At 34.4% G+C, this 15,122-nt stretch overlaps 1 protein-coding gene across 1 annotated transcript; it reads left to right on the top strand.

The window, feature by feature from the left end:
- Positions 1–952: 952 nt before the first annotated feature.
- Positions 953–1,513, top strand: LOC125818397 (agamous-like MADS-box protein AGL62). The gene has a single exon (XM_049497917.1). It carries the CDS (start codon positions 953–955, stop codon positions 1,511–1,513), a length of 561 nt encoding a protein of 186 aa, XP_049353874.1.
- The last annotated feature ends 13,609 nt before the right edge of the window (positions 1,514–15,122 follow it).

The raw sequence follows: 15,122 nt of genomic DNA, 5'->3' as shown, positions 1-15,122 counted from the left end.
TAAATGACAAAAAAGTAATGAAAAAGAGATATGGATGAGTTTCACTAAAGTGATTTCAAGTCGCAAAGTTAGATAGATGATATTATGAAAATGAAGTATATACTAAAATTGAAATTTACACTCTTTTGGATGGTTATTATGTATTATTTCATAATGCATCATATAATGTTCAAATATCATATGCTTATTGGATAATAAAAAAAGAGACAAAATTTGTTGTATCATATTAAAAATTTTAAATGAAATACAAAGTGCTCAAGAATATTCTAAAGCTTTTTATACAATTTAGATTGCATTAGGATTTTCTATTACTATATTCTTTCACTTGTCATATATTACAAGTATATTTTACGAGTTTAGCAAAGCTCTAGAACACACACAACTAACTTAAAATTTTAAATAGAGGTGCTTAAATATTTTTGTTTGTTAAATATGAGTTAGATAGTAAGTATTTTCATATTTTTAATAATAGTGGAATGTCTTTATTAAGCATGACTTTATTAGGAAATATACATAATTGAACAAGAGAAAATTTAGAAAATATACAAACACAATAAAAAATATTTTACCTCAGAAATTATCATCAATTTACATACTAACTTATGTTACAAAAGAATGACACAATAATTTTTTTTCAATAATCCAATAACATAATCTAACTAAAAAATATGTCGTTTGTAGTTACTATCTTTACACGTTGACTATCAATACAACGAACCAAAAAGAGAAATTTAATTAATATGAAATGAATTTTGTTCAAATCTACCAAATAAGGAAACATTATAAATATTTTTACTTTTTTGTCATTTGAGTTCATTTTCAACTGATACTATGATGTTTTTATCGCTATAAATGCATCTTTAGAAGAGAAACACAACATCACATTTTCTTACATTCTCAAAACAAAAACTTAGCCATGAGAAAACATAATAATGGCCGAAGAAGAGTTGAAATGGCGATGATGCACAATCAAAGCAATTTACAAGTAACATTCTCAAAACGATGCGATGGAGTCTTTAAAAAGGCAATTGAGCTCTCCACTTTGTGTGGTGCTGATATTGTCGTTGTAGTTTTTTCTCCTAGCAATAAACCATATTCATGTGGACACCCTTCCGTTGAGTCTATTATGAATAGATTTTTGGGAGAAAATCCTCCGACTGATACTAATGCTCCTAACCCCATCGTTATTGCTCATCAAAATGCAAATACTGATGAGACCAACAGGAAGCTAAACAGATTGGAGATTTCACTCGAAAGAGAAAAAAAATATGGAGAAGTACTTCAAGCATCGAGGAAAGAACATCCAATTGAAAAACTCAGTTCCTTCGACCTTAAAAATCTGTTCAAGGCCTTGGAAGCTGCAGATGAAGAAATTGAAAGAGTAGTGAGAATAAAAAAGGAGCGTTATTTTGAATTCCCATATCAAACCATTGGAAGTGCATTTGCTCCTCTAAGACTTACAGAACATTCTTCGTCTGATTTCTATGATGGGCCATATGGATCCAATGAATAGAATTTTCTTTCTTTAATTAAAATTCAATCACCTAATTTGATACTTACAGAGTTAAGTTTGTCATATTAATGATTACGTTTATTCTATCTTTGATTTCAATTTATCTTTCAGTATGTTTATCATGAAATGAAATGTGTTTTAATTTAGTACTTTCTTCGATTCAATTTCTCTTCTTGTTTTTTTTTTAACTTGTCCTTCTAAAAAGGAATGACTTTTTTTCCTTTTTGGTAACACTTAGTTTTTAATTTTCACTTTCCATGTTTAAGAACATAAGAATAAAGAAAACCTTGATGCATTTTACATATCTTCAATTTAAGATTCAAATATTCAAAAATCATCTTTATTTTCATTAATTATGTGCCAAGAAAAAATTAGATGAATAAATTAAACTGAAAGGGGTATGTGGTAATTTATCATTTGTAATATTCAAAGTAAGTGTTGAAAGCACAAGTAGTAAAAAATTATAGAACAAGAAAATGAAACTCATGTCAAGTAGCTTAAAGTGCAAAATCTAGTTTAAAATAAATTGATTCCTTATGAAGTATCATGTTTTTCTATATCTATATATGATAAATAATATTACTTTATATTGACCGGTAAAGATGCTAACACTTTACATGTACTTATCCATATTGGTAAGTATTTAATATTTTTATTGTTAATAAAAGGCCACTAGATCTGATTATGAATTTGATCACACGAGTAGATAGCTAAGGCATTAAGGAACCCTTACGACTTAACGGAAATGAATTCGGGCGATTAGACATCCCGAAACAGACCTTAGCGTGAACGGGTAGTTTCTGACTCTCATGGGTTGAAGGTGTGTTGTGAAATGGAAGTTTGGAACTCAACTTTCGACTCTATGTTCCATGCAAGCTGCCAGGGAGGGGCCACTGTGGCGGGTTGTGCCCCGCTACTGTGGGCCAGTCGCAACTTAAGTCAAAATTAAACTCCAAAAACATCATTATTCTGCAAACATCGTTCTTAAGAGATAAGAGACGACCCCAAGCGATTTCATGACAGCTTTCCACTACTTTGGGTGCAAAAGTTAAGGTTCTTACTCCCCTATTCCATTTTTCAATATGTAGAACTTAGATTCTTGGTTATTAATCATTGGGGAGGGTTTTTGGACTGAATTAGTTGGTGGTAAAAAGCCCTACCTACAACTTAGGATCATGGGTTTGGTCTTGGGTTATTGGGTTTCTTATAATTCGGGTAAACTAGACCTTAATTATAGATCCTTGCGTTATATTACTTGTTTGTAGATCAAGAACCAACGGAAAGAATCCGGAAAGGAAAGAATCAAGTTTCCTAGGAGGATTCAAGCTTGGTTTCGAGGTAGGTGATGATTTGATTTCATGTATGTGTAAAGTATGTTAGTATTTGTTTCATTGTAATGCATGTAAGTATGTGAATGTTGCACAATAGATCACATCTAATGCCAATGAGTATGAATGAATGATTATAAGCCATGAATCAACACTTGATTTTATGATTATGAGAATGTACATTGTGATTGTGAATGTGGCATGTTGAATGGATCGGGTTTCACGTTTCGATACACTAACTAGGATCGGATGTCACGTACCGACATATATATTAGAACGGGTGTCACATTTTGACACACTAACTTGGATAGGGTGTCACGATCTGGCACACTAACAGTTTGTGTATGGGTTCAATGAGAGAATCATTGACTTGTCATATATGTGTATTATTGAGAATGCGGAATGGTACATTGCTCCTAAAAAGATAATGGATCCTGTATATGTTCGATATATGCGTGTTTACTATGATGTGACTGCTTATATATGTTTCAGTTACTGGAATAGCAGTGTGATTGTGTACTGATACTGCACTTGCTCTTTGTGTGATGAGTACAGGGCATCTTCAGGCGGCAACTAACAGACCTCGTCTAGGCGATTAGCTAGCAAGATCGGATTCAAGGGTGAGCCAATTCTGTCAGGCTGTCATGGGTCCTCTATGTTTTAGTCCACTCTTTTCGGACTCGGACTTTTTAGTTAGACTTACTCATATGTTTAGTTTGGGTTGTACCCATTTTCCATAGACTTGTTGAACGTTAGATGTTTTGGTACATTGACTTTCAGTTTCTAGGGATGTTTTCCATAATGTTCTAGTGATGATTCATTAGACTTTCGGAGTTTATGGGAACTTCACATTATTTCTGCATTCAACTATATTACATACTCGTCTATCAATGAATTGATATATTGCCACGACCCAGACCATCGTGATTAGCACTCACACTAACCCTCCGGTGGGAGAACCATTAATACTAAACATCTAACTCAAACACTAGTCATTTAACGATTTGGAAGCAGGTTTAAATGCAGAAATAATGTGGAGTTCCCATAAACTCCAAAAGTCTAAAGAATCATCACTAAACCATTGTGGAAAACACCCCTAGAAACTGAAAGTCAATGTACCAAAACATATAAAGTTCGACAAGTCTAAGGAAAATGGGTACAACCCAAACTAAACATATGAGTAAGTCTAACTAGAAAGTCCGAGTCCGGAAAGAGTGGACTAACACATCGAGTACCCATGGCAGCCCGAAAGAAGTGGCTCACCCTTGAATCCGAACTTGCTCACTAATCTCCTTAACGAGGTCTGTCAGTCGCACCTGAAGTTACCCTCTACTCAACAAACAAAGAGAAAGTGCAATATCAGTACACAACCACAGTGTACTGGTAGGATCACACGGTTATTCCAGTAATTGAAACATATATAAGCAGTCACATCATAGTAAACACACATATATCAAACATATACAACATTAATTATATTTTTAGGAGCAATGTACCATTCCACATTTTCAATAATACACATATATGACAAGTCAATAGTCCTCTCATGAAACCCATACACAAACTGTTAGTGTGCCGGATCGTGACACCCTATCCAAGTTAGTGTGTAAGAACGTGACACCCGTTCCAATATGTATATCGGTACGTGACATCCGATCTCAGTTAGTGTGTCGGAACGTGAAACCCGATCCATTCAACATGCCACAATCACAATCACAATCACAATCACAATGTACATTCTCATAATCATACAATTAAGTGTTGATTCATGGCTTATAATCATTCAGTCATACTCATTGGCATTAGATGTGATCTATTGTGCAACATTCACATACTCACATGCATTACAATGAAGCAAATACTAACATACATCACACATACATGAAATCAAATCATCACCTACCTCGAAACAACGCTTGAATCCTCCTAAGAAACATGATTATTCCCTTTCTGGATTCTTTCTGTTGGTTCTAGGTCTACAAACAAGTAATATAATGCAAGGATCAATAATTAAGGTCTAGTTTACTCGGATTATAAGAAACCCAATAACCCAAGACCAAACCCATGATCCTAAGGTGCTACTAGGGATTTTTTCCACTAACCAATTCAGTCCAAAAACCCTCCCCAATGATTAATGACCAAGAATCAAAGTTCTACGGATCGAAAAATAGATTAGGGGAGTAAGAACCTTACCTTTTGCACCTAAAGTAGTGGAAAGATGTCAAGAAATCGCCTGGGGTCGTCTCCTATCTCTTAAGAACGATGTTTGTAGAATAATGATGTTTTTGGAGTTTAATTCTGACTTAAGTTGTGACTGGCCCACAGTAGCGGGACACAACCCGCCACAGCAGCCCCCTTCTGCAGCTTGCACAGAAACAGAGAGTTGAAAGTTGAGTTCCAAAACCCCATTTCACAACACACCTTCAACTCATGGGTATATCCATCTAGTGGGGCCCAAGCCGATTGACACTAGCTCAAAGTTTTACAGACCTGATCAGAGGCGCACGTATCACTCCAACAGTATTGGACATGATACCGAGGACTGTATCAACCTAAAACATAAGATCCAAGACCAGAACGTGATCTCTCTTCTGACAATCGCGCCCAATGTCAATAGTATTCCTTTGCCAAATCATGGAGGGGCCACTATCAATATGATAGAGACATATGATGATTGGTGCGTCAATAGTTCTGATTGCTCCTGATGAGCTGGAAAGAGTTGTAGCCTCGTTGAGCATTAGAGAGAAGAAAGTGTTTGTGATTCTGACACCCGAGAAGGTTGTTGCCTTGGTGCCACGAGAAACTCTTGCCCGACCAAAGTTTGTGATTGAAAAGGTTGTTACCCAAGGTATGACCAGATCTGGCAGGTGCTACATGCAAGAAGAGTTTATCCTGGGTGTGCAGAAGAAGGACCAAACAAAAAGGCCGATCAGTGAAGTCGGGGCCGAGGAGTTTTGGAGAAAAATGCAGCCGAAAGATTATTCAATTGTGAAGCATTATGGTTATCCATGATGTGAATAGGATGTAATGAACTTGATTAATTTCGTGATTAACCTGATGATTGATTATTATGTGCATGGTATTGCATGAATAATTGAAATTGTGTAAGATTTCATGGAATCTATAGGTTTTCAAGAAAATCTACCTCTAAGGTTCAAGAAACAAAAAAATTCCATATTTTCATCCAAAGATATAATCTTATAAGGTATGTAAGGCTATTCATAGTATGGATTGAGTTCGTCCTCACGCCCTACATCTCAATTAAGTCGGTAAAATTTTAATCTAGGGTTTTTCCCTTAGTTTCAAGAATCCTTTAGATGGGTTAAGTTATTAATTTTGAGTTCTAAATTCTTGATATGAGTTAAGTTATTGATTATGAGTCATAAATTCCTGGATTTTGAGTATTCTTGAGATGAGTAATATCATTGAATTCTAAGTTCTTGATTTTTGAGTATTCAGTTTTCTATATTGTTATTGAGATCCTTAAGTTAATTTGTTCATGTTTATATTTCAACATGAACCCTATTTTGAGTTCAATTTTTGAAAATCTTTTAAAGTAAACATTTATGGCCTTAAATTGATTTTCTGAGAAAGTAAAGATGAGTTTCAGGAGAGTTTTATACATGATTGAGAAAGAGTATAAGGAAACTAAGTATTCCCAACTGTATCATTCTTACATGGAGAAAAGAGAAACTTTGATTTCTAAAAAGAGTTTATGAGTTCAGAGATATTTCTGAGCAATTACCTCTTTAAAGAGGTTATTTTGAATAACTACCTCAAAATAGAAAAAGAGTATATTTTTTACATTTGAGCATGAGTATATTATTGGGAGTAGTATTGAGCACTGATATGGGAATGAGTTCAAACAACTCAAAATACTCATAAACCATGTCTGCCAACAAGGGTAAAGGATCATACTTTTTAAATGAATCCTTATTTCTTAGTGAATTCACTTAGTTGAGAGGTTTTATACCCTGCCACGGTATAGAACGATTCTAACAGCGTGGGCAAGACGTTGTATCATCACGTAGCTCATAGTGATGGTAGTCGGTTAGAAAATCTCACAAATAGAGTTAAAAGTGTATTTTTTATCATATCACTTAATATGTTGAGTTCAGAGATGAGTAAGTATTTGTAAAGTTTAAATGATTTCACTCCTTTATTTTTTTACATTCAGTTGGGTATATATTTATATCTATTGTAGTCCTTTCAGTTCAGTTATTTGTTCTTCAGCTATCTTACATACTCGTACATTCAATGTATTAATGTCATTCGACCTACATCTTTTATGATGCAAATTAATGTACTTAGGATCCTCAACCCGAGTTCAGTTGAGATCACTTCATCCGCTCGTCAGTTTTGAGTAAGGCCTCCTTGATTCTGGAGGAATCCATCTTTTATGAAATATTGAGGTGTTGTGGGTCTTATCCCGACACTTGTCTCTATACAGTAAAGGATTCAAAGAAAAACAATTTTGAAGAGTCTATCAGTTTCGGAGGTTTTATTTCAAACTTATATTTTATACTCAATATATTCAGAGATATTTGAGATTCAATAAATAATTGTTAAACATTTTTTTTATTTGATGTTTGTGTATGCTTGAGTTATTCTCCCGCTTGTAGTTAGCCAAGGATGAGAGTTTGCTTGGGACCAGCAATGATTCTAGATTGTTGGTCACATTTAGGGTGTAGGCTCGGTCGTGACAGCCCCCAACCTTCAAGGGGTGTGTCAATGGTGCCCTTTCGCCCAAAAATCCCATTTTTATCACAGATTAGTGTTCGTAAAGTATTTACTATCAAAATATACAAGAATCTGGACATTCTAATTCCTAAATCGTGCCCAAATCTAAGTTTCGAACCAAGAACAACCATTTAACTTTCCCTGTTGTTGCTTCCAATTGCACACGCAAGTGAATGTGGTCGCACAAGTAATATAGTGACCCTAAAAGAGCCAGATTATCGAACCCAAAGGACTTGTCAATTAATTATTCTTACTAAATTATACTAATTCTAATTATTTATTTAAGGGGGGGATTTAAAAGATGAATATATATTAACTAAACTAAAACTAAAGATAAAATAACTAAAAAATAATTAACTAAGAAAAGATAGATATTTAACACAATCAATGAATGAATCGATCTAGGATTATGATTTAACTAACAATCATGTTTAGCATCAATTTCATCAACTTATTTGACTATCTAGTTGTTGATTCACGGGGTTAATAATATAGTTGAGATCTCCCGACCTCTAACCCTCTATCACAATTGACAGTCTAACTATATCATTGAGCGGGGATAGACTGAACCAACTATGGAGCATTACGTTGTATTCCCGTATTTGAGCCAAGCAAGGTACCTAGGTATATCCCAATCCTAGACACAAATTAATTCAAGTGATATGCAAGAAAAAATCATGCTTCTTATATTCCACGTTCTATCCCTCTATTCCTCTCCCGAGTTCAAAAGAAGACAATAAATTTATTTTAATGGTGATCAAACATCAAAATAGTAATCACAAGAACATAAGAACAACCAATATGATAAGCAATTATGCCGAATCAAAATCACTAAACAATCATCTTGTAAGTAAATATAATCCAAGAATGAGGAGTTTAATCCCACATAGACATAGAGCAATTATGATGAATCATTCAAAGAAAAGATGTAAAATAAAATAAAATCCTAGATCAAAAATTATTTTCTACATTGTATCATCCTCCCTCAATAATAATTCTTATGGACTATTTATAGATATAAGAAACCTTGAATAAAATAATTGAGTCCAAAACAAATTAGGAACCCAAAACCTAAAAGGAATTAGATTCGTGTGGAACAGTGTTGCGCCGCCATCTTGCGATAATGTTGCCACGTGGCAGCAGTGTTATTCTGAAAGTGAATTTCTCTTCGCTGCACTTTTATATATATAATATATTATTTTATTTTATTTTATTCATTAAGTTGTCTGCGTGATTTCCTTCTTCAACCTTCCATATTTAATTCGTTTTAGCTTCAAATTTCTTCATCTCCACACTAATTCAAACCTACAAATAAAATATACTATTAAGCACAATCCATAAAATTCAAACTCAAAAATAACATATATAAATACTAAATGTGAGGCAAATAATGATTAAAAATATGTATTTTTGGGCCCACGTCACCTGCCATTTCGAACCCGTTTCGGCCCTATTTTCTCTAATCCTTATGCTCAAAACATTGTAGTAGTGTTGTAAACATAAGGAGAATCCCCATGCTTCAACAATCAAGGGAAAAATTTCAAAATTCAAAATATCAGCCCAAACTCCATTCTACTCTATCGATTTCTAGCATGCAATAATCAGTATGTGTGTAATGAAGTAAAGAGAGTAGGGAACATGATAATTAACTTAGTTTTGACATTCAGAACAAAATGATCGAGACTGAAAAAGTGAGTTTGAGAGAGTGAAAGAGAGAAATGGGAAGAAAATTCATTCCTCTCCCTCTTGATCCCAATTCGGTTACACGACCAGCCGTTGTATCAGTGTTATACCTACTATAGCAAGGTCCAAATCAATGGGCGGGAAATTTTTGTTTTAGATTATGGCTTTGTTCGCTCGAATTTTCTATCCTGGTATTCTTGGGCACGGGGACATCGTAGTGTTATGTGGTTCGCGTGGGGTTGAGTTTCTTTTTGGTATTGTAAAAATTAGACGGTGATCTTCCATGACTGTCTTGTTCTCCCTTCTACCCTGATATTCGTTCAGGAAATAATGATGGTTAAATTGATATCATTGTAACGACATGAACCTACGTTATTTAAGGGAACCTCGTGTGAAATCCCGAAAACTCTTAAAATATGTTGCCAATTTAAAATTTGGGGTGCACGATGAATATTTGTTTACTTTAATTGATTTGAGGTGACATTAGCTCGTCATAACAGGATATACCTTACTATGAAGGCGCCGCTATAGATGCCTGCACGGCTGCTATAGCGGGTCTGATGGAATTAGACCTTATGTCACGACCCAGACTGTTATGAGTGACACCCACACTAACCCTCCAATGGAAAAACCAACTTTCCAACTAATCTGAAATCAAACAAACAACTAGGATAACAATTTAAAACAATAAAGATTAAGCTCTCATAAAAGAAATTCATTGTCATAAACAACTATGCTAAAACAATTCCCTAGAAACTGAAAGTCGAAGTATCAAAACTCTAAAATAGTCAAAATTAGGATGCAACCCCAAAACTAACAGTAATAATCTAAAAATGTCTAAGTTCAAAAAGATGGACCAAGGGATATAGAAGAATACATGGCAGTCCAGAAGAATAACTCACCCTATGATTCAGATAACATCGGTCTCACAATTGAGGTATCATAGTAACCACGTTGAATATGCCTAGTACTAAAATAAAAAAAAGAGCAAGTGCAATATCAATACACAACCACAGTGTATTGGTAGAATCATCAACCAACTCAAAAATATGAATATAAACATGGAACCGAATTACAGTAATACTAGCCAACAAATATATCAACAAGTCACATTAGATATAAACTTCCAGTCACAAAACTTGACTTAACAAAATACAATAAACATTTCCCATATGATTACAATAATAGATACATGGTTCTCTCATAAAACTCACACATAATTTTTTAGTATACCGGCGTGGTAAAAAGCCAACTGAATGATATCTTGTACCAGGTGTGGTACCCCGAGAATTGTTAGTTAATTTGTGACTTCTCAAAACCTATGGTTTCTATGATCTTTATGGTTTTTCATTACAAATAAAGTTTTCTTCATGATCAATTGATGCTTGGACGTAATCAACTGATACTATATCGGTTCAAGTGTCATACGATCGTGTGTAGTGATATAACCCAACCATGGGTCGGGATCGTTCCCACAGGGAGTGGTTTTGAGAATTAATAGAAAAATAAAATCTAGTTCTAATTAGTCATAGCTATAAACTTTAACGAATATAAATATATTAAATCTTAAGGGGTGACGCAAGCGTCAATTATCAATGGGGGTTTGTGTTAAAGCTAATAGCAAAAACGACAAAAATATAAGGAAATGAGATAGGGAGACGGGATTCTTGCGATGTGATAGGAATACGGAATAAACTAAACTATCGGGTACATGCTTTTGATCGTAAATTGTTGAGTATTTGTGACTAGGCTAGACTATAATAGGGATAAATTCTCTCGAGCAACTTACCTCGAATCAACTCGGTTTCTCTCGAACACCGAGTTGTCGCATTAAGCACAGCCTCCGCCTTAGCCCATTCACTCTCTCGAGCTGAATGTGTGGGAAAAGGACTAGGATTCACTCTCTCGAGCTGAACCCATGTCGACCCAATACCACCGGCTATCAATTTAGTAGTCTTAGTTTTATGACCTCTCTCTCGAGCAAGCCGAAAACACTAAGATGAAATCGTATTTGCAACTACAATCCCATTAAGTTCATACACAACTACTAAACGAAATCACATTTAACAACAAATAAACCATCAATAAGCAACACCCAACAGATAATTTAACCCATATTCACAAAATCACACCCCAAGAATTGGGGTTTTATCTAGACATGTAAAAGAGGTAAAAATCAATACCAATATCAGTTTCCATCAACTGGGTATGAAGAATTAAGACTTAAAACACGTCAAGAGTGAAGAATCTTCGAGACCCACTTCCAATTTCTTGGAGTTGAAACCCTTTGAATCTTCAAGGTTTTAGAACAAAGTCTCCAAAACCCTCTAAAATTTGAAAATGAAAATATTCTAAGTTTGAATAAAAATTATCTATGACTTGATACTAAGCTAATAATTTAAAAAAGTATTAATAGTGTTTGAAAATTTGTGCTGCAGCGGATCACTCGGCGCAGTTAGTTGGGATCGCCGATACACTCGGCGATTCACCATTTGGTTGATTTCATCGCCTTCTTGCTTTAGCCTTCAGCCTCTTCGCGCTTTGAGTCGTTGGACGATATGGTACTGCTTCGCGGAACTACTCGGCGACACGCCAACTGCTCCATTTCATCGCCAACTTGATCTTTCCCTTCAGGGCTCAGCACACTGGAACAAAAGGCGATCTCCAGGCCGATCGGCGACTTGCCAATTGGGCTCGGCGATCTTCAGACCTTCATTTCTTCGTTCTTTTCAGCCGCCTTGTTCCTTCTTGCCAAGTAGTGTCTATGCTTTGCCTCAAACTCCAAATACCTGAAACTTAAGGGTTTTCATCAAATATTGAGACAAAATATGCATTTGAGGACACTAATTCTATCAAAATATAGCCCTAAATGAATCCAATTTATGGACTCATCATCAATCCTTAATTGCATGATTACAATTATAATTTCATATTTTCAATGATAACTTCATGAACCTATAGCATGAAAGTATTTTCATGACTCGGAATTATGTCATTTCATACGCATGTTTCAGATTTTCAAGATTTAGATGTTTTCAAATAAACTATCTTTCAGATTATTTTCTATTATCATGATTTAAGATGCTTTCAAATAAAGTACATCTTAGTATGATTTTAGTTATCATGTCTCATGAACTACTTAATGTGTATCAGTTATTAGTATGATTCAATATTATTAGATTATTACTGTTTCCAGACTATGCATGTTTCCGTTGGGAGTATACTTAGCATAGAGCGACCTTAGAGATGAAGATTTTCGGTCAGCATCTGTGGATCTTTAGTAGTTATCTCTAAGTCCTAGAAGTATATTTCACCATAGGATTTTCTCTCCGATAGACAGTAGTTTAGTGGATCCACATTAGCTCAGATTTCAAGTCCCTTATGATTGCAAGTATTGGACACCTTCTTTTCGGTGTGGGGGCAGTACATTGAACTCCACGTAGTAGCTCACATGGTTTATGTAAATTTTAGTATATTCCACAATCAGCCTTTCAGTTATTGCGTGAGCTTGTACTTGTGTATTTCAGATCAGTATACTTCAACTTCATGTTATTTTACTTTGTCATTGCATCAACGAATTTTACAAATTCAGTATGTTCAGATATTATGTTTCCTATGCATATTCCTCATACTCAGTACATTCAAAGTACTGACCACATACTTTCTGCCTATATTATTTGATAATATAGGTTCTGACATTTAGTATTCAACTTGTGGTTAGTACTATCTCTGATAAGCTAGCAATAGAGTTTGGTAAGTCTTCATCTCTCCGAGGACAACCCCATATGTTCCTTTCAGTTATTTACTTTTAGTTTCAGACAATTGGAGTTAGCTAGGGAGGGATTTATCTTAGCAACTCATATTAGTAAAGGCTTTAAGACAATTAGGTATAGATTCACCTTATGTTATTTCTTTCGGATATTAGTCTATCTCAGTCATATGGGTTTATTCATATATTTTAGATTTATCTTCCGTGTTTACATTCCAGTTTCTATTGAGCCATACCATAAGGTTAGTTTGGGGTCATTTGTGGCTCTAAGCATAGTGTCACGTCTAGGCGGTAGTCTCGGAGCATGAATCTTCCTCTTCTCTAAAAACTCTTGTTTTTCACCACCTTGATTGCGTCTTCCCAGAATAATTATTTTAAGTCTCTTTGTTTTTTTTCTGAATTATATTTTTCACATCAATCATCTTTGTCTCTTCTATATTTTCCTTCTTCTTTACTTTTTCTCTTCATCCCTCTTCTTACTATACACCTTTTCATTTGTTTCTTCTTTCTTGTACTCCATGGATAAATCGTAGAAATCGTATCCTCAACCCACTCGAAAGAGTTCTAAAAACAAAGGAAAATACATTGCATTTTATCCTATTTCAATGAACTCTGATTTTTCTGGTAAAATTTTTTGACTTTGTTTACTTCTCACATCCTCTCATGATTTAGCGATGACATTACCTCTAAAGACTCGATGGAAAAGTTTAATTTTGACCTCAACAGTTCTTGGATGTCAAAGTTAAATTCTAGACTTGTTTCAATGAAACATTATTTAATTCTCTCAAGTCCAAAATCATTGTGCATGGTAGGTCTGTTGACTTGTTTTCTCTTAACTTTCCTATCAAAGAACTCTTCAATTTTCAGAATTGGGCTAATATCTTCTCATATATCACAAAGTTACTTATGAACTTCTTGTGAAGCTATTTTATACTAATCTAAAGTCTCTTAAGTCAGGAGAATTAGAAACCTAGTTCTGAGCAAATGAATATTTCTCGACTGTGACATTTTTTATACTATTTTTGAAATTTTACTGATTTGGACTCTCCTCCCTCGTGCTAGGTCACACTCTACTCTTACTTTTCGTGATACTTCCTTCTCCGTTTTTCTCCTATTCAAGCACAAAATCATGTTAACTCTTTCATCTTAAGCTATATGCTAGACTCTGCCTCAGACTTCTCTAGTTTTCCCTATGCAATATTGATCACTTCATTTTAGATGCAAATAACATTTGTCTCGATGATTTTCCTCTACTTCTTATCAAATAATGTTATGACTCTAGAGCATTTGTCAATATGGGGTACATTCATTTCGATGATTTTTGGGCTATCAAATTTGATAATGTAGGACCTAGTTCTCTGTCATCTTCCAAATTCAAGTCTTATTCCTCGTCTGACTTCAAGTTGTTAAAAGATATTCTTGCAAAGCTCTCATAGATTAATGGAAAATTTGAATCTCTCTAAGACCTTTTTGTCGCCACTCATTTCCATCTAGAAAAAATAAAGGACGCGATAAAGAAGACATGTGTTGATCTTGCAAAAAAATTCCTCAAGAAATCAATCAAAGTTACAAATCGAATCCAAATCAGCACTAAGGGATTGCTACCACAATCTCTACTCAATTTGCTACCTTGAAATCTATCATTGTCAACAATATCCTAGCCTATTTTCTTCGTAATCAACATTGATTTTCTTTCCTATGACTGTCATTTTCAAAAAATATTTTTGCTATGATTTGCTAATATGTAATTGGGCATAAACTCACGGGATTTTTACCTTATTTTTGCTACTATAATCTATCTCATATGAATTACTTAGTATATTTGATTACTTATTTTTTCCTATTGTGTAACTTGATTGGTTACTATCTCATGTATGTATGTGTTTTTGCTCTGCTTTGTATATGTTTTTTTCCTTTTTGCTGATGTCAAGGGGGGATAAAGTTCAAATAAGAAAGATATCAAAATAACTAATATTTTAGTCTTAACAGAGAAGATCTCAAAAAGAGGAGCTATTCTTGAACTCAGCAAATCAAGGAGAATTTCAAAGTCACAAAAATTCAAATTCCTTATAATCTCTATTCTACTTTT

This window comes from Solanum verrucosum, unplaced genomic scaffold (assembly GCF_900185275.1).
Source record: "Solanum verrucosum unplaced genomic scaffold, falcon-dt-bn FXZP01000253.1, whole genome shotgun sequence".
Classification (NCBI taxonomy): Eukaryota; Viridiplantae; Streptophyta; class Magnoliopsida; order Solanales; family Solanaceae; genus Solanum; species Solanum verrucosum.
Note: the sequence above shows the minus strand (reverse complement) of the source record. Positions and strands in the feature narration are given on the sequence as shown.